This window comes from Mycetomoellerius zeteki, unplaced genomic scaffold (assembly GCF_001594055.1).
Source record: "Mycetomoellerius zeteki isolate Tzet28-1 unplaced genomic scaffold, Tzet1.0 scaffold223, whole genome shotgun sequence".
Taxonomy (NCBI): domain Eukaryota; kingdom Metazoa; phylum Arthropoda; class Insecta; order Hymenoptera; family Formicidae; genus Mycetomoellerius; species Mycetomoellerius zeteki.
The window spans coordinates 396,918-416,061 of record NW_017257198.1 but is presented as its reverse complement, the minus strand read 5'-3'; the positions used below and the strand labels follow the sequence as shown (position 1 = coordinate 416,061).

Here is a 19,144-nt window from a genome sequence, read left to right as displayed (position 1 = left end):
GATGAATTTTGCTTCGTATTATCGGAATCCTGTTTTCTGATTGGATGCAGAGCCTCGTACGACGAGAATCTGATGCAGTGTGAATCCAGCATAAGATGATCTTGAATATAAGAACTAACTATAAATACCGGCCTTAAGTCCAGTTTTACAATAGATGTTTTAATTTTATGAAATTGACCAATTACAATCGAATGCGAGGAGAATAATTGATTCGTTCATTTCTTATTGCTTAAAAACTTATTGTAGATCCGGGCTTACGAATCAATAAAATAACGGGATTTTAGCGTTTATCGGTATTGCAATACTCTATTTTCATTCAAATGGAATTTATTATTATTTATTATTTATTTATTTTTTATTTGGAATTTTGTCCAGCTTTTCGGGATTTAGCTTCATTCCAAGTCTGTTTTTTTTAACTGCATTTTTTGTACAGTTTAGTTCTTCTTTTGCAGCTAAAAAGAACAGACCATCGACTCGGAATTGGGTCGAGTCAGCAAATCGAACACGCTATTTGTCGTTGAAACGATTTGAATTGATTTAAATGACTTGTGAAAATGTATAAAATACATTCCTTTATGTCATTTTGTGTGTGATGGATTTTAAGCAAGAGAGAGAGAGAGAGAGAGCTTTCGCAATTTTTTCTAATTCTCTCTCTTCCCTCCCCCCCCACAAACTTGATGTAAGCGAAAGGAATTGAAGAAAGCAGGAAAATAGGGGAAAGGAATGGACTGGAGCACTGGGCTGCGTTCGGAAATATCACCCGGGTACTCCCGTGTATCATCTTATCCTTATTTAACATTGGATGAACAACAAGGATAAAACGATACACGGAGGCACTCGAGTGATGCTTTCGAACGCAGCCCTGGGGCTCTATTCTTGAAAAGAAATATATACGAAAAATTAGGAAAATACTATAGTATACGTAACGTATTCTGTAATATTTCCCTAGACTTCGTATACGGTTCTTTTCAAAAATAGACCTCCTGAAGTGCATTGAAGTCAGTGAAACTAGAGAGAGAGAGAAAGAGAGAGATTCTTGTAAAAAAAAAGAGAGAAAGAAAGAGGGATCATTGACGTACGAATAAAGCGGCGCCATCGGGGAACCAGATACAGATATACATATGTAAAGCAAAAAAGGCACAGAATCTTGCGTTGTTTAACAAAAAAAGAATTTTCAGAAAAATGTTAAGTTTTTTTTAATTATTTAGGATCTTGAAGAAATATAATTAACATATTCCAGTAATCAATCCTTATATTTAAATATTCTAGATCCGCCATTAGTTCATCATGTATCCTCCGCTCCTGCTTTCCCGTTATCGTGCTTTTTCTCTCACGGAGAACCTCACGGTTGAACAGGAGTGATCGCGACGTGATAGGAGTCGTCGTCGACGTCGTCGTCGCGAGGGAGTGTAGGGCCGAAAGAGAGAAAGAAAGAAAAGGAAAGCGCGAGAAAGGGCGCACGCGCGAGAGCGAGCGAGCGAGCGAGAAAGCAAGATAGGTAACTGGAGAAGAGTAAGAGAGAAAGAAAGAGAAAGTGAGTGAGGGAGAGGGAGAGCGTGGTGTAAGATCTGCGGATGCGGGGTGTCTGCACTCGTGCGTGAATCACGCTTTAGAAACGCTCTCACTCTCTTTCTCTCTCTCTCCGCTCTCTTCCATCGTCCTCGAGTGCGCCCCGTGTGTGCTCGCTGCGACATTGACCCGTGTATCGTGTCGTCGCCGGACGCCACCACTGACGGATAGCCAGGTAGCAGCAGCAGCATCAACAGCCACCCCGATCGAGCGCGAGGGAGAACGGCTGAACGACGGGTCAAGCCAGCTAGTTAGCCTCAGTTAGCTTAAGACCAGTGGCGTCTCTCGGCGCCGATCGAGGAGAGCGATACCCACGAGGAAGCCACCGAGTCGCTCCGATCCTCGCTCCGACCCCCTCGATCGCCATGACTCGTCCCGTGCGGGTTCCGCAGCCGGTACCCGGTGTTCTGTGATGAAGGCTGTTCTCGCGGCGCGGTGAGAGAACTTCCACCTGCGACTCTCTACCTGCCGGGGTGTGCCTTCCGAGGAATCTCGCGATCGTTACCAGGACTGGGCAGCGACGTCGTCGTTGTCGACGACAGGCCCAGAGAGGAGCCTCTTCCTCGAGGAGATAGCGGTGTCGAAAGTGAAAGTCGCGAGGGAACGAGGGCGCGATTATATATAAGTATATTTATATAGACGCGTTCGACGAAACGCGGGTTCGATTAAAGGCATAGAGACGCAGCAACGGAGGATAGACTGGCAACAAAGAACCAGAAGCGGATACAACATGTCAGATGAGGAGGACAAACCCCCTGCACCCCCTGTTCGATTGACATCAAACAGGTACATGTTATTATCTACCTAGTGTGATCTGTGGCATCACTGATTGATCTGTCAAAAGAGAATCGGATGCTGTAAAGTGTCAATCTCACATTTCTAAAAGATTTGTATACTACTGAATTTATTTATATATTTATATTCATGTTTTATGTTCAAAGAAAAGTTCTTGAGATAGCAGTCGATTTCGCAGCATAGTTGATATGTCAAAATTATTACAGTGTTTTATAAAGTCCACACAACAATTTACATAGATAGTTGAAATAAATTTTTTTGCCTAATACATAATCCATAATTGTAAATAATAGTGTAAGTTGTCATAACTTTCGTGTTTGCCGTAACACAAAAGTGTGCATTCTCCAAAAATAGAGAGGCATTAAGCTATGGGTTGCTAAAAATACTTCTTGGTGGCTTTCTGTTGTGGGAGACCATCATTAAAGATGTCTAGACGTAATCCCGACGTTGTCCCCAACAGATTTGAGAGACTGCATGCTGTCAGAACATCTAAATATATCTACATATCAAATTTACATGTACTCCATAATGCTTATGACAGCGAAAGTGTCCTTAGTTTGTAATATTTATTTGTATCTATTTCTTTATGAGTTTCACCATAGAATTTTAGAATATAAGCCAGTTACAAGTTACAGTAACAAGAGGAATTCTATTTTTTTAAGTGTTTCATGGAAGTTTGTAATATAAGCCAGTTACAAGTTACAGTAACAAAAGAAATTCTATTTTTTTACAAGTTCCATAGAAATTTGTCATGTAAGACAGTTACAAGTCACAAAAGAAATTCTTTTTCTTTACGAGTTTCACCATGGAAGTTTGTGATATAAATAAGATAAGATAATTGCAAGTTATAACTAACAAGAAAAATATTTATTTGTGTAATAAGATACAAACAGTTATTTATAATTATATGTAAATGAAAAGTCCTCTATAATCACATAGGTATAATTGGTATATCCAAAGATTTGACAGAATAATAATATAATTGTATGTATAATCACGTTACATTATGATTGTGATTAATCTGTTAATACCATTTGCATTTCTAGGGGGGAATCAGCGCCTAATCTACCGGTGGACATGCGTCCACTGCCTAAGGAGCCGGATTCTGACGAGCGCAAGAAGAAGACTCTGAAGAGCAAGATGAAGGTGAAGGAGAATAAGGACAAGCCCAACATCAGTTATCCCACGAACTTCGAGCACACCGTTCACGTCGGGTTCGATGCTGTGACCGGTGAATTCACGGTAAGTTCCTGCAACTTGCGATTTGCACAATCACCTTTAAACACTTATTATCAAGTGCACTTGCTTAACGCTTCGCTGTTGTATCATGGTGCGGATCATCTATGAGAGAGACGATGGAAAACAATGAAAAAGTTTTTATGTTATCACACAAGTTCTTTATTATCGTTTTATACAAATTTTATATTATTGTAGATTACTCTTGGCACCTTTCTGTATTAAATATTATAACTATTCTACATGTGAGTGAAACATACTTTCATGTGAGTGTATATATATATATATACACATACACATGTCACATAGATCTTTCGTGCCTGATCAAAATGAAATATAAGACACTGGTTCACATTGAACATTTCGAGTACGGTACTTTGGTAATTTGTCCAACGCTTCTTATACCTTATTATTTCCACATGACTAAACTAACAAAACACGTATTTCTTTCCAAGCTGCCACTGAAAGTAAGTAAATTAATATGAATTAAGTTTGCCTGTATTTTATGTTGTACATACATTTACACCACGTGGTTCGACACTTTCTTTTCGTTGCGGTTTTTATCAAGTTTAAATGTTCATTTTCCATTTACGAGTATATCGAGTTTTGTCAATATATAGTTGCTTTTGTAGATTGACATAAGCTTTAGTCGACGTTGCATACAACAATATTCATTTCTTTCTTACAGAATGATTTTCGACAGTGGATGGGAATTATATTTAGAAATTCTGTTTACAAATTATTTTAACTTAAAGTTCAAACACTGTGCATGTGTATTCAGATAGTAATCTTAGAAAATTAAATAATGACTTGATTGAATCCTTAAAATTTCATAGTCTTCCACATACACATATACACATTCAAAGAGCTAATCAAAGTTCAAAATATTTTTAATTTCTTTTCATACAAAAATTAATAACTCACAGAAGGGAGTTATGTCAAATATTTTACAAGAATTCTAAACTAATTTCTTACATGATTAAACAAATATGAATTTGTTTCTAACATGATTGAAATTCCTTATTGTTAATATCTACAAATAACATGACACAGAAACGTTCCTTGACCCTTGTTTCTCTACACGTAATAGTTGCATGTTCGAAAATCAAATCTAGGATTAGTACATTAGATGTATTTTAATAAACTAGTGTTATCTTGCCAAACTCACCGAGTTACTTACCATCTGTCTATTTCATGGTAAACATGATAATCATTATTTAACAATACATGTTTGTTTCTTAGGGTATGCCGGAGGCGTGGGCAAGATTACTTATGTCCAGCAATATCAGCAAGCAGGAACAGAAGAAAAACCCTCAAGCTGTATTAGATGTGCTAAATTGGTACGACAGTAGCAGTAAGGAAGCAAAAGGCTCTAAGTATATGACCACAACTAAAATGGTTGGAGTTGTTGGTAAGTTCTGATATTAATTTATTTATAACTTATATTATAAAAAATAATTTGATTTTAAATTACGATAATCATCTTAATCAACGATAATAATTTTTCAGCTCCAATCGAAAGGGCGAGTAGTCCGCGAAGTATGGGAATGAGTATCGGCACGGGAGTGGGAAATATTCGCGGACAGGCGATGTCGCAGGCATCCGGTAGTTCCCACTCTCAGCATTCGTTAAGCAGGTGAGTCTTTTACACTTTTGCGCGTTGCACTTGTCCCATGATCGCCTAAATATTTTCTGAGAAACGGCAACATTATAGGGTGAGTAGCAGTAGCCCGAGTAGCACTCCAACGGACGCGTGTGCGACTAGCTCGGAGCAGGAGGACGAGCCACCACCTCCGCCGATCTCCGCTCGACCGGAACGCACGAAATCGATCGTAAGTTTTTTTTCTTCGCGCGCTTGAATGCAATTAAGAGATATTTGATTAGTCCATTATTTGTGACATTTTACTATTTGGAACATTTGACTTTCATCATGCAGTACACAAAACCTATAGAAGAGGAACCACCGCCACCCTTGACGACCACGTTGGGCTCGCCACAACGAAATGGCATGCAGCAACAACAACAACACCAGTCGCAATTAGATAGAAATAAGAATCAAGCAACGCCGACATCAACAACGACTGATCAGACGCGACCGGCGCAAGGTGATAAAGCTAGAAAGAAAAAGATGTCGGACGATGAGATATTAGAGAAACTTAGAACAATCGTGAGCGTGGGAGATCCTAATAGAAAATATACGAAAATGGAAAAAATAGGACAAGGGTAAGCGAGCAACGACCGATAAATGATTTTTTGTATCGAATCTAAAACTACTGATCAGTACTAATTAACGATCGTCTTACAGTGCCTCGGGGACAGTGTACACAGCAATAGAAACATCTACCGGCATGGAAGTTGCAATAAAACAAATGAATCTGTCGCAACAGCCAAAGAAAGAGCTTATAATAAACGAGATTTTAGTAATGCGGGAGAACAAGCATCCGAATGTTGTAAATTACTTGGATAGTTATTTAGTTGGGGAAGAACTGTGGGTAGTCATGGAATATTTGCCAGGTGGCAGTTTAACGGATGTTGTGACTGAGACTTGTATGGACGAAGGTCAAATTGCTGCGGTGTGCAGGGAAGTACTGCAGGCGCTCGAGTTCCTTCATTGTAATCAAGTTATACATAGGGACATCAAGTCCGATAATATTCTGTTGGGTCTTGATGGTGGGGTAAAGTTAACGGACTTTGGCTTTTGCGCGCAAATCTCGCCGGAACAGAGCAAAAGAACGACGATGGTCGGCACGCCGTATTGGATGGCGCCGGAAGTAGTAACGCGAAAGCAATATGGACCTAAGGTAGATATATATATCGATTATTAATAAAAACAAGGTATTTACTACTTGAAAAAAATCTAGAATTTGTAGATTTCGCTTTTATTAAAAAGAAATTTGAACAATCCCGAAATCAGAGATTTTCATGGAATTTTTCGGTACTCAGAGAAATTTCTGAAATTTTACTTATTCTAATTCCATCTTTTTCTGAAAATATCATTTTTTAATAATGGAAAATGTTGACAATTGATAATAACTATAGTATGTGTATCCGGATATATTTACGCTTATATTTTTATGTGTAAGTTTTTATTTAAAAAAAAAGTATAACAGTAGAAGACAGTATTCAACAGAATGGAGTACTCACTGATATTATATTGTAGCGACACTTATACTATCTTATAAGTTGCTCAATTGTAAACAATGATAGATATAGTCTCGTGTGGAATCCTTTTCTACTAATTTTTAAATGGGTCTGTTCGCCTTGTTTGCACTCAGCATCTTCGCTTTCTCTCTTTTCAATGTTCAAATATGTATCTATCTCATTTTAAGTTAAAAAATTTTGGACGATTTTAAGCAACGCAAATAGATCTAATATGTTTGCGTTACTTTCATTTCAATTTATTTCAAATTTGCATTAAAAAAATTGTCTAATCTTACCTGAAATTTGGACAAAAATGCCTGGAAAATTCAAGAATTTTCAGTGAATTTTTTACAAGATCAGTAAATACCCTGAAAAATGAATTGAATATGTATTACATGATTAATCGTAATAATGAATCTCTGTGTTATAGGTTGATATATGGTCGTTGGGAATAATGGCAATCGAAATGATCGAAGGAGAGCCGCCGTATTTGAATGAAAATCCACTGAGAGCGTTGTATTTAATCGCTACAAACGGTAAACCGGAAATCAAGGAAAAGGATAAGCTGTCGGGTATATTCCAAGACTTCCTGGACCAGTGTTTAGAAGTCGAGGTGGAGAAACGGTCCGCGGCTTCCGAATTATTAAAGGTAAGAAGAAAATTTTTTATTTTTAATACATGTACGCGAAAATGCGTTCCCGATATATATACGCATATTTCTATCACATTCAAATTGATTTAACCGGAAATGTGTGTTTAAATTGCATTGCAGCATCCTTTTCTGAAATTAGCGAGGCCACTGGCTTCGTTAACACCTTTGATAATGGCGGCGAAGGAAGCTGCTAAAGGTCATTAAGAGACAGTGGCGTTTAGATTGTAGATTTATAAGACGTGACTCCAAGAGTACGGTTATAGCAGAAGAAAAGAAGGAAATAATGAATCACCCTCCCAAAACGGAAACGGCACAATAATTCAATAATATATAATAAATAATGAATATAAACGTATATATATATAAATGAATATACATATATATATATGTATGCATACATATGTGTATATCATATGTGAATATTATATTATATGCGACATGTCATATATATACATATATACACATATGCATGCATATATCCATTATGTACGCATATAGGTCATATAGATAGATAGATAGAACTTATTCGATACCGTGACGAAGTATCGGAAAAATGGTTGCAAAGAGTTTTTAAAAAAAGAAATGCTCGATTCTCGCACGTTGCGAGCACAAACATAAAGTTAAATCAGAAAAGAGCTATGAGCGATCTGACGGCAGAGGCCTTGTTTTCCTCGATAAAGTCCATAATTACAATTGAGTGCAATGGACTCACAAAGTCTTAACTTAGTTTTTGAAGGAAATAGAAAAAGAAAGAGACAAAATGGAACGCGTATGTGCTTTACCGTATCTACTGTTGCCTGTGACGTGCTTTTGCCGCAATTCGGATGGATTGTCATCGAGGAAATACAAGCAATTGTCAGTTATTTTCTAAAAATATAAAACTAGTATTACTAACTCTAAAAAGAGCAAGAGAAAATTCAAAGAATTGGAGTTAGCAAAAAAACGCATATTATTTATAGCGAAAACCTTATTAGATAATACCACAAAGAAATGTGAACAAGTATACATAGGACCTATTCTAATATTATTGTTTAACGAGAGATCGTAGAGAGAGAGAGAGAAAGGAGATTGGTCTTCGTGTCGGACTTGTATTTTTCGACGGAAGTTACGATGAAGCAGAGCAATATGTTTTCAGTGTGTTTTATCTAATTAGTGCGATGATAAATGTGTAAGCGGTAGCCTAATTTGTTTTAAACATTTTTAAGAGAATCGCATTCTGAATTGCTGAATATCTGATTCGTTGTTGATTCAGTTTTCTTGTTAAAGAGAAACTGAGCAAATTCCTCGTTTACAAATATCGCAATTTTTTTATGTTGGCGTTCAATGTAAAGAAATTGATTCACACGTGCTCTAGCCAATTGCGTAAAAAATGCATATCTCGTTTGAGGCCGCTAATTTAAAGCTTTACGATGAAGAGATGAGTACTTTCCCCTCATTTGTATCATTAAAGAGAAGAAAAGAGAGAAAGAAAGACACGTTAAGACATTGAACTTACTACCATGGTTTACTACTTAGTTGATAAGAACATGTCTCCTCCGAGGACGCTTGTCCACATCACGTGTGTTCTTCGCTGTAAGTTCAACATAATAGTTCTTAACGTGTCTTGTAAAAAAGAGGGAGAACGAAAGATCAATGAAACTGTAAAACAAGGTTCAGACGTAGGAGCATTTTGTGACACTATAAAGTGCCTGTCTTGTCGTTTAGAGACGTGAAGAAAAAAAAGAAAACTCGCGCTAGATTTCTTATGAACCACTGTATAACGACATGTAATATTTCGTTTTAGCACCGTGAAGAGGAAGAAACAAATAATCGAACACGCATATGTATATTGGAGTTTAATTGACGTTTTGTGTAGAACGAATTGTGGTTCCGTATGTATGGTTGTATTTGCATCGAACATTATCGAGATACGTCTTTCCTAATGTTGTATTATATACGTCATCCGAATGTCATCGTGTCATCGAAAAATGAATATATTGGAAGTATTTAGTTATTTTAGGCGATATCATGACTCGTAGATTTTCGTATCTTGTTTTTTTATTTTTTTCATTTTACGTCGTATCCATTATTCGACCAGGACATCCACTGGGCGAAACTAAAAATGTAAGAAAAAAAAATGAAAGGAGTGATAAAGTCTTTCGATTAAGATGAAAGGTGGAAACAATGAGCTAATACAAGCCAATCAGCAGAATATATAAATTCCTTATGTGTTCTGTATGTAAAATATATATATATATATCTTTTAGCATAATATATCAATAGAAGTAATAAGATAATTTGGATTAAGTCATCTTTGGTCATAAAATAAGCAACGATTATAAATTGGATTTTCCTCTAAGAAACACCATGATTATTTAGTTATGCCCAATTTCTTCACTTCTAGATAGTTTTATCCAAGAGATATCTCCCAGAGTACAATGGAGATATTTCCTGGATAAGGTCATCCGCAACTTATCTGAAAGTGAAGAAGGTATATTATCTCGGGATTTGTAATCTTGAGGTTCTTAATTCTTGTTTTTATCAGAAAAGTCTGATTGAAACGTTGAGTGTGGATCTAAAATTTGTAAAAGTTTCTGAGTTATTGCACAGAAAAAAATTTGCTATAAACGCAAAAGAGATTATAAAATTTAATTGTCAAATTTGTTTGCTGTTTTTGCATATTTGACAAATATTTTGCAATTGTTGCAAGTAATTTTTTTAGCGAGTACAAGGAAGAATAAACATTTGTTTATTCTTTCCTGCAAGTATAATTTACGATCCCTATATTAGCGTTCATAGCAAATTTTTTCTCTATGCGCCTTTCGTAATTATTCTTAACAAATATTTGTATTCACTTAAAACATTTTAGATATTTTCATTATATTGTTACTGATTATGATCAATTTCGATACACGGAGACGAGTCTACTTAACTAAAGAAGAAAAAGAAAAATTTGTTCTATACGTTCCAAGACCTGTAAATTGACTCGTATTAGCTTGTGCTTTCTATCTCAAATGTAAGAATTTAGGATGTTAGAACTGTGTGAGAGAGCTATTCATGAATGACAGGAAAAAGATACGTCGAGACTGAGAAAAGAAACATCTAGAATATTCGCATTCTATTCCGGATTAATAATTTCGATTTCGATGTTATTCCTTTTTCTTGAGAGTTTGCGAAAAGCACGCACTTCCAGTTTTCGCGCGGTGGATGGATAGATCGAGCGACGAGATTTTTCGTTATACATATATGTATAGGACTCATATATAAATTAATATTAACTCAAACTTTGTGAGAATATAAATATGATAGTTATAAATCGAGAAATTAACGATACACTTATATTACGTACGAAACAAGAAGAAGAAAAGAAGAGGAAACCCGTATATTATTTGATAACGAGAAATCGTATGATAAGGCATATTCAATATTCGACGAGTTTTTATTGTTTTCTTCTCCTTTTTTTTGTAGTATCATCTTTTGAAAGAAGCCTGATTAGATTTTTATAATGTCTGACTGTACTTGATCGAGATAGGGAGAAGAAGCAGCTCAGTTTGTATCAACGCTTATGACCGAATTTAGGGCTGGTATACCGAAGGAACTTAATGCGACGCATCTTTAAACAGAGTCAGGGACTATGAAATAGAATATATAAATTATAAATTCGTGCTCCTTCAGTATTCCGCGAATGTGTATTGCAAATATTGCTCGGCATTAATCTCTGTTTCGGCATCTATCTCTAAAATCGGTCTAATTATGACAAGTTAAGAGACAAAGTAACTTGCGCACGTCTTAGTATTAACGAAAGAAAAGTATGAGTGTATAAAAAAAAAGATAATGGTGCGATCCAGGGTTAAAGTTGACGATCAGAAACATTAAAAGACGCGGAGTCCTGCATTTTCACAAATATCTCGGAGCGATAGAAACTCAGCAAACATCAATTAAAAATAACATAGCATCAATGTTATAATTTCAAACTCAACAAAATAATGTAACACTTGTGTTACATAAGTTACATTGTTGAGTTTTTAGGTGATGTTTACTGGGGATCTTCATCTTTCCGTTATTCTTTTCGCGACAGTTATTTTAATAGTACAGCTATTAGCAGCTATTAACGTTTATAATTTTTTTTTATTTGCAAATCGGGTCGCGCGAGATGCAAAACTGCCTGCACAAAAAATTATTATCCTCATCGACGCACAACCCGATTGAAGCACATCTTAGCATGTAGACACGTTCGCTGTGATAACAGTATGACCCTTTTATCGTGCGAACAAAAGTACAAAAATTGTACCAGACATGCCTTATCGTAATAATAATAAGTGATGCACTACGAAAGTACTCATTATTTTTGACATTGACAAACGAATAGAAACGCATCGCAAACGTATAGAAAAATATACGAGAAGCTCTGAGAAAAATACGGGCAGGCGAATCTTTTAATATAACGCGAAAATGCAGGCAACTTTGCATCCGTTTGCGCATCCATATCTTGATGATCGTTCCAATTGCATTTAATAATCCGCTATGTGCGCCACGTGTATTTTTATCGTCATTTTAGATTCTTAAAAATAGGTTCCTAATACGCGAATCATGTTAAATGTGTGTATGCATGTTTTGCTGTAGCATTTTACGATGTTTTTGAAAATGCTTTGTGATCTCCGAGCGAAAGAAAGAAGTAGGCCTATAGTAACAAAGTCGCTATTTTACTGCAGATTGAAAAAAAAAAGAAAATCTTCGATTTTGATCCTTCCCTGATGGCGGAAGGTTCATCCGACTTTAACTTTTGTAAGAAAAAAAAAGCATTTATCGCTATCGGAAACCATTCGACAGAAATCTGGTCTCTCAGGAAGAAATGTGAAATTTTTATGCTGATGAAAATTTCAAAAGGCGAGGGAATGCAAAAAAAACAAAGGGAATAATGAATTGTAAAAATAACGCCTAGAATTTTGCGTATATTGTATTATAACACCTTTCAGTTTGTTTTGAAACGTTACAATATAAGGAAACATTTTATAACAAACATGTTCTCTTCTTCATACAAAATATCCTGCCCTGCCTAACGGTATTACGAATAAGAGGAACGAGAAATGATGACTACTATATTTTATTCCTCATTTAATATATTAAGTTAGAATAGATAAAGTATTTACATATTATGGCGTTCATTGAAAAAATAACATCTCTCAATTAGATTAATTTCTATTATCTGTCCAGTATCACGCTTTCTCATATGATATACATACATCCTGCGTGGATGCTATACTTTTTTACACTTTGATACGGATATGTACATGTACGTTTGTAATATCGAAAGTAGACAGTACACAATGAGATTAAAGAGAACTGATACTATGGAATTAACTTCTCGTCGCGAGTGAAATGTCGGTCGGAAACGCTTTATAGTCACATCAACAGTATATTCCTTAACTTGCGTAAACACTTCAATATAGAAAGGAGTATTTTTGCGAATATATTACGAAAATCATATACAATCGAACGTTACAATCAATCGTATGTAGTAAATGACGTAGAAACGTTTGCTAATAGCACATCGTCAGCAGTAATAAAACGTTAAATATTCCCTATAATAATAAACTCACTTTATAGACAGCCTATTTATCTCGACGATAATTATTATTACTTTATTTCTTTTTACAACGCATAAATAAAACGGAGGTATTTTAATATTTATAGCACGAGATATCACTCTCGTTATATAAATATTATATAGTAGAATATTAGAATGTAATAAACGCGCATGTTGATTTTACGTAGATTTCTCCTCTCCCGCCGAGTGGAAGCTTATGGAGGCGGAGTTGATGCAGAAACGCTTCTTCGTAGGCTTCGGCCCGTCGTTGAACACGTGCCCCAGGTGCGCATCACATTTCGAACAGGTCACCTCGGTCCGCACTATATCTGGGTTTGCGATCAGCAGTAGTAGATTGCCGCCGACTAGTTGACGTTGTTTAATTCGACGCGACGCGCGATTTTCATTGGTGTTGTTTTTTTTCAGTGATGAGAGTGAAGTGGTTCAGTGGTGGTAGTAGCCAGGAGATTGATCAGGGAGGACGAGAGGAGAAAGAACAATAGAGTGTGATTAGACGCAGACAGACACCCTTTTCTCACGGATACAATTTTCAAGAAGTAACAGAAGCGATCTAAATTTAAAGATCTTGAAATGAGGAGAAAATCGAACTAAAGATTGATCGACCAATCGTGAAGAGACAGCTAACATTCATATGACTAAAAGAATAATGATGAAGAAGTGTGTACATATATGACAACGGTTTCATTCAATATATACATTTTTATTTTTTATATCTAATTTTTGTCTGCTAATTGTTACTTGTTATAAGCTTCCAATTCAATAGTATGCTTACTTAACAATATTGAAAATTACGCGATCATACTGTATAGGGAAGACTGGCACGTATCTAGAGACATATATTATTGTACCTCAAAACATACTAATTATTTTTTAAATAATAACGAGATTTTTAATGATGACTGCTCACTTACATTACTTTTTAGCCAAAGCAATATAACTGAGCAGCCAACATTAAAAATCTCGTTAATGTTAAAAGAATAATTAGTATACCCCTAGGTACAATTTGTCTATAAGGTAGAGTGCTTTCCAGCAACGGAATAATCATATACTATATGACACAGTAATACACAGTGTCGTAGCTGAAACGTTGCTTAGCTTTTTTATTTCACCATCAAAGTGAAATCAAGAAAAAGGTCTTATACATCTATGTCCAAATTTATCTGAATGTAATCGTGAAATCTCTTATCAAAATGCCACTACCAGAAAAATAAATAGTAATAAAATATAAAAATTTAGTATTCGTAAAGTGATTTAAAATGATGATACAGTATTTAGCTGTGTACGATTGTGTAGACTTGTGCCATAGTTGGAAAGCACAAAATCTTACACTACTGTGTTACACGATGTTGCCTTCTTTGCTGAAAAGCACTCACAATCTTCTCTACATTGTATTTGCAACTAATGTATTTCTTAAAATTTATACCGCATATTCATCTTTATTAAATATTTACTTACGTCATAAAAATATTGTAAGTTCATATTTGTAGCTGTGAGTATTGAAACACACTTGCAAATGATTAAATATTATTTCAACTGGTGTAATTTAAAAGCGAAGGAACTTTATTTGCATCGAATGCTTCTAAAAAATGAGATCTATATGCATTAAGGATTTGCGAGTAAAAAGAAGACATTATTACATTATTACTCTTAGCCAAACTAAACGAAAGAATGTTATGTTTATCGAGCAGTTATCGATAACTTTATGCTCATAAAACAGCACTTGATAAGATATTTATATCTATCCTATTGGTCATATTTCCAATGTTTCATAATGTACAGCTAGCGTATTAGTTTCATAGAAAAAGTGATGTAAGTCTAACACAATCACACTCTAAGCAAGTACATGCAGGAACCGAGGAGAACAGGAAATTTCATCTAATATACACAACATTATATTTACAGTAGAGGAAAATACATATATAAATAAATACTACAGTTCCTGTTTTTATATATTATAAGAGAAATATTTTTAAACTGATATCTATGTACACAAGAAAATATATACATTCATCAATAAGGCGCGAGGAGTGAGTGACAATATAATCATGATTTTTGCTACGAATTAATTTGCGATAATTTTATGGAAAATTGAATCTTATGAGAAACTCAATATAAAGATTACTTTGGATAGGTGCAGAAAGTGAATGAAATGTGACCAGGATAGGCTCAGTAATGTTATGCAAGTGTATAATTATGATACAAGAAAACAAAATAATATGAACAATAGGCAATATTCTATTTATTTTATTAATATAAGATTGGCCCATCATTTTTGTTTTTAATATACATTCTATCCTTGTTGGAATGGAGGAGGAAATTTTCTTCTCACTCTATTTCCCAAAATTGTTCTGTTTTCAAAAACTGTAATTGATTCAAATATTATTAATAGTTTTGAAGAGCAGAGTGAGAAATAGATTTCCTTCCTCAATATTTTTTAAGCAATTAAATGTTTTGCTAGCTAGAAGAATGATAGAATGTTGCACTGTAGCAATTGCTATACTATTCAAGCATATATGATTCTATTCTAACAATACAGAATTTGTATTAAAGACAAATGGCGAGTTCTAACTTTTTATTAATAAAACAAGTGGATAATATATTTCAGGTGTTTACATTATTTTGTTTATTCCCTGTATATGTTGCGATTATGATATTGTAAATAGCGAGCAGGTACAACGTTGGAATCGGAAACTTATTTACGAGATACAGATATCCTATTCTAAGTAATTTGTATGTACCTGCGGACTATTGTGCAACGTTTAGATGAACATGAGGTGTGAATTGCCATTCTAAGAACGCGAGCATAATTACAAAAGATACGCTAACGAAGGTAAACCGTAACGGCGCTCGCTTACCATGAGAGGTGTCTTTGGTCAGTTTGATGCGTCCTTGATCCAGAACCTCGTTGAATGCTGGCCAACCGCATCCGCTGTCATATTTGGTATCCGAGGAGAACAGTTCTTGGTCGCACACGATGCAGGTGTACGTTCCCTTCTCGTAGAACTTGTTGTAGCAACCGGTAAATGGCCTGCACCAAATAAAACAAACGAATGACTCAGGGGATGATGAAGTGGCAATATTAGGGATGGAAAGGAGAAAGAGGGAGGTCACAAACCGTGACACATATAGCTTATTTTTAAACCTGCTGGCCATGAGACCGTTCACGCACAAACGTACAAAAGGACGCTCTTGAAAAAGTTATTTCGGTGTTCCTAGTCCAATATTAACTTGGACGCTTGAACGAGCGCGCGGGGATTCGCGTTTTTTTATTTTTAATTCACGACAGTCGTAGTGAATTATGTCACGTTGCCATTTTATTTGCGACATGCAACGTGAGAAATCCCAGCAAACCTCAACTAACAGTATGTCAATGTTGTAATTTTTCATTCAATAATATAAATATAATTAAATAAGAGAAATTCTATATTCAGTCAAAGTGGATCTTATAGTGTTTAAATAAAATATAAATATAATATAATATATATTATAAAACTTTTAGAATAAATCTTATTCTGAAGAATAAAATCTCATTTTTAAAGATTAAAAATTGAGTCTTTTTTTTTCATGACTGGTTCAATTTTCATTCTTTAGAATAAAATTTCACATTAAAGAATTTACAGAGTATGAAGATTATATTAAGTAGGAAATTATAACATTGATGTAATACCTTTATATACAGTATATTTATGTGAAATATTTATGTAAATAATTTTTTGAAATATTTTAATAAAATATTTCAACAATTGTAAAACATTTGAAAATATTGCATTAAACTATTTCACTAAAATAATATTTTAGAAATTTTGTGAAAAAACAAATATTTTTCAAAAACTTTAATTTCCTGGACATTTATACACTTTAGAAATATTTCATAAAAAATTCCTGAAATATTTCAAAGGTTGCAGTAAAATATTTTGGAAAAACTTCTGAAATATTTCATATTGCGTAGGATTACTATTAGGATAATATATTAATTGTTAATATGTTATAACTATTATGTTAATAATTTTTACGCATAAAATTGTATCGGACGAACGTATGTGGTGTATATTGATACTATTTTTATATACTTCAGTAAATTCGACTTGCTCGGAATTTAAGCGGAGCATTTCTAAATAACCAAGCCAAGCGGCGAGAATCCACCCGGCAGATTGCATAAATATGGAGCAGACGACAAATAACATCCGTCTGTGTCATCAATATAATTATACGTTGCGCAACTCCACGTTGCGCTTTGATCGCCCATTACAGAATCAGCTGACGTCTCCTCGCGGAGCACGATAACAGGAAGTAGGTCGCGGTTGTTAACGGAAGAGTAAGATTTCCGCTTCGAGCAGGCTGGTGGGAAATTTTCTTGAGGAGTATCGTCAAAAGAAACTCGTTTTTCCTTCGTCCAGATCGGTTCCTTGTAATAAGACTCCAAACAAAATAAAAAAATTAAGATTCACGATATCAAAACAGCATCAAAATGACTAAAACATAAACACTAAAAATTACTTTTCAGTTTATTTTTATATCATTTTGACATTATCGTGTGACCTGCTTGGGATATAACCCAGATAAACTGAACCGGATTCGGTGCGTTCTCGCTTGGATTATTGTCCTGGTCACTAAAACTCGTTTTCCCAGATCGGTTCCTTGTAATAAGACTCCAAACGAAACAAAAAAATTAAGATTCACGACATCAAAACAGCATCAAAATGACTAAAACATAAACACTAAAAATTACTTTTCAATTTATTTTTATATCATTTTGACATTATCGTGTGACCTGCTTGGGATATAACCCAGATAAACTGAACCGGACCTGGTGCGATCTCGCTCGGATTATTATCCTGGTCACTAAAATAGAAACCATCCGACACTACGTCGTCGTCGTCGTCGCCCTGAGCAAACCCGTGGGGAGCGTTGTCGAGGACGCCGGTATCAGTAGCAAGACTCCCAAGTTTCGCACATGTGGCCCTCACCTCTCCGTGCCCTTCTCTTGAGTTACATGCCACTGCAGCGACGTCAGGCGCTTCCGCGCTTCCTCCTTGTCAACCGCCGTCGTCATCCTCCTGATCGCACCGAACGTGTATCGCAGAATCTTGATAACCGGGACCGGGATCAGCCGGGATAGTTCACGTAGAAATGTGAACTACACGCGCAACGATTCTACGCTTTCCGACCGAACGTCTTCGGTCTTGGATCTTCAACTTCGCGAGTGCAGGACACGCGCGCGCACAAGCACGCTTATCGGCCAACTTCGCCGCACTGAACCGGAGTGAACCGCGCTCCGAGTCGCAAAGCACGCTTCGCCGCGCGGTCGACCTCAATTGGCGCTCCAGTCACGTTCCAGGGACCGATATAGCTGTGCTCCAAAATTCACTGCCAGCGTTAAAAATCTATAGCTTATATACAAGTATTGCCAACGCGGCGCTACAAATGCTTTAAAGCGTTTTTTGATTGGTTAATTTATAACATTCTTTTTTCTACTTGGTTAATCAAACGCTTCAAAGCATTTGTGGTAGACCTTGACCACAGCCTACGTTATGCACTATATAAATTTTCAGCACTAGATTATAGCAACAAAATTTGAAACAGCCACATATATTTCATACATAAAGAACTTGCACGATATTTTATTTATAATAAAAAATAGTGAAAAAGTGTTACACGAAAAAATTAATCACCGTTTAATTTAATTAAAATTTGGTCGAACTCCTGAAAAATAATGACGCGGCGTTATTTTTTATTAATTACATAAATTGGTAAGATAAAGTTAGTAATTAAGTAAATTGGTAATTTGAAAAATTTATCAATTAAATAAATTAGTAAATTTCAGCAATTAAAATAACAGCGTTTATTTTACCGATTTCGTTTTTTCTGTTCGATGTAATATTTAACTTTATTTTAAATTTTATTTTAAGATTTCATCAATAAATCGATTTATTATCTCGAGATATTATTTTAATATAAATATAAATATAAAATCCAATTACGCAATAACGCGTAATAAGAAAAGCGATTTCGGCCAGATTTTTCGAATTAGATAATTATATAGTTTAACCGGCAGAATTGTATATAACAATTCTAACTATTATATTCAATTTCTAATCTTCTTTCTGTAATAACAAAAAATTAATTCCGTTTATGCTTAAATATATTTTTACAGGCAGGGGGTT

At 35.2% G+C, this 19,144-nt stretch overlaps 2 protein-coding genes across 5 annotated transcripts; one reads left to right on the top strand and one right to left on the bottom strand.

The window, feature by feature from the left end:
• The first annotated feature begins 1,574 nt into the window (after window positions 1-1,574).
• On the top strand, window positions 1,575-7,702 carry Pak (serine/threonine-protein kinase PAK 3-like protein). 3 transcript variants are annotated; one of them, XM_018448586.1, is made up of 10 exons: window positions 1,575-2,355; window positions 3,411-3,606; window positions 4,056-4,067; window positions 4,843-5,011; window positions 5,110-5,236; window positions 5,324-5,432; window positions 5,537-5,823; window positions 5,906-6,401; window positions 7,172-7,390; window positions 7,514-7,702. In XM_018448586.1, exons 1-10 carry the CDS (start codon window positions 2,300-2,302, stop codon window positions 7,595-7,597), a joined length of 1,755 nt encoding a protein of 584 aa, XP_018304088.1. In that variant the 5' UTR covers window positions 1,575-2,299; the 3' UTR covers window positions 7,598-7,702. The 3 variants fall into 3 exon arrangements, with proteins under 3 accessions (XP_018304088.1, XP_018304087.1, XP_018304089.1); XM_018448585.1 differs by having other exon boundaries at window positions 5,315-5,432; XM_018448587.1 differs by lacking the exon at window positions 4,056-4,067 and having other exon boundaries at window positions 5,315-5,432.
• Window positions 7,703-12,277: 4,575 nt separating this feature from the next.
• Window positions 12,278-18,289, bottom strand: SelR (methionine sulfoxide reductase SelR). 2 transcript variants are annotated; one of them, XM_018448623.1, is made up of 3 exons: window positions 17,948-18,289; window positions 15,836-16,008; window positions 12,278-13,324 (listed from the first exon to the last, which is right to left on the bottom strand). In XM_018448623.1, the coding sequence occupies exons 1-3, from the start codon at window positions 18,031-18,033 to the stop codon at window positions 13,140-13,142; spliced, it is 444 nt and encodes a 147-aa protein (XP_018304125.1). In that variant the 5' UTR covers window positions 18,034-18,289; the 3' UTR covers window positions 12,278-13,139. The 2 variants fall into 2 exon arrangements, with proteins under 2 accessions (XP_018304125.1, XP_018304126.1); XM_018448624.1 differs by having other exon boundaries at window positions 12,278-13,288.
• Window positions 18,290-19,144: the final 855 nt, after the last annotated feature.

Excerpts from the sequence above, each read along its gene's own strand:
- Pak (XM_018448585.1), top strand. The coding sequence starts at position 2,300 with ATGTCAGATGAGGAGGACAAACCCCCTGCACCCCCTGTTCGATTGACA. Across the intron at positions 5,237-5,314 it reads TCTCAGCATTCGTTAAGCAG|GGTGAGTAGCAGTAGCCCGA; the intron begins GTGAGTCTTTTA and ends GCAACATTATAG. Across the intron at positions 5,433-5,536 it reads CGGAACGCACGAAATCGATC|TACACAAAACCTATAGAAGA; the intron begins GTAAGTTTTTTT and ends TTCATCATGCAG.
- SelR (XM_018448623.1), bottom strand. The coding sequence starts at position 18,033 with ATGACGACGGCGGTTGACAAGGAGGAAGCGCGGAAGCGCCTGACGTCG. Across the intron at positions 16,009-17,947 it reads CAAGAGAAGGGCACGGAGAG|GCCATTTACCGGTTGCTACA; the intron begins GTGAGGGCCACA and ends TATTTGGTGCAG. Across the intron at positions 13,325-15,835 it reads GACCAAAGACACCTCTCATG|TCGGCGGCAATCTACTACTG; the intron begins GTAAGCGAGCGC and ends AACGTCAACTAG.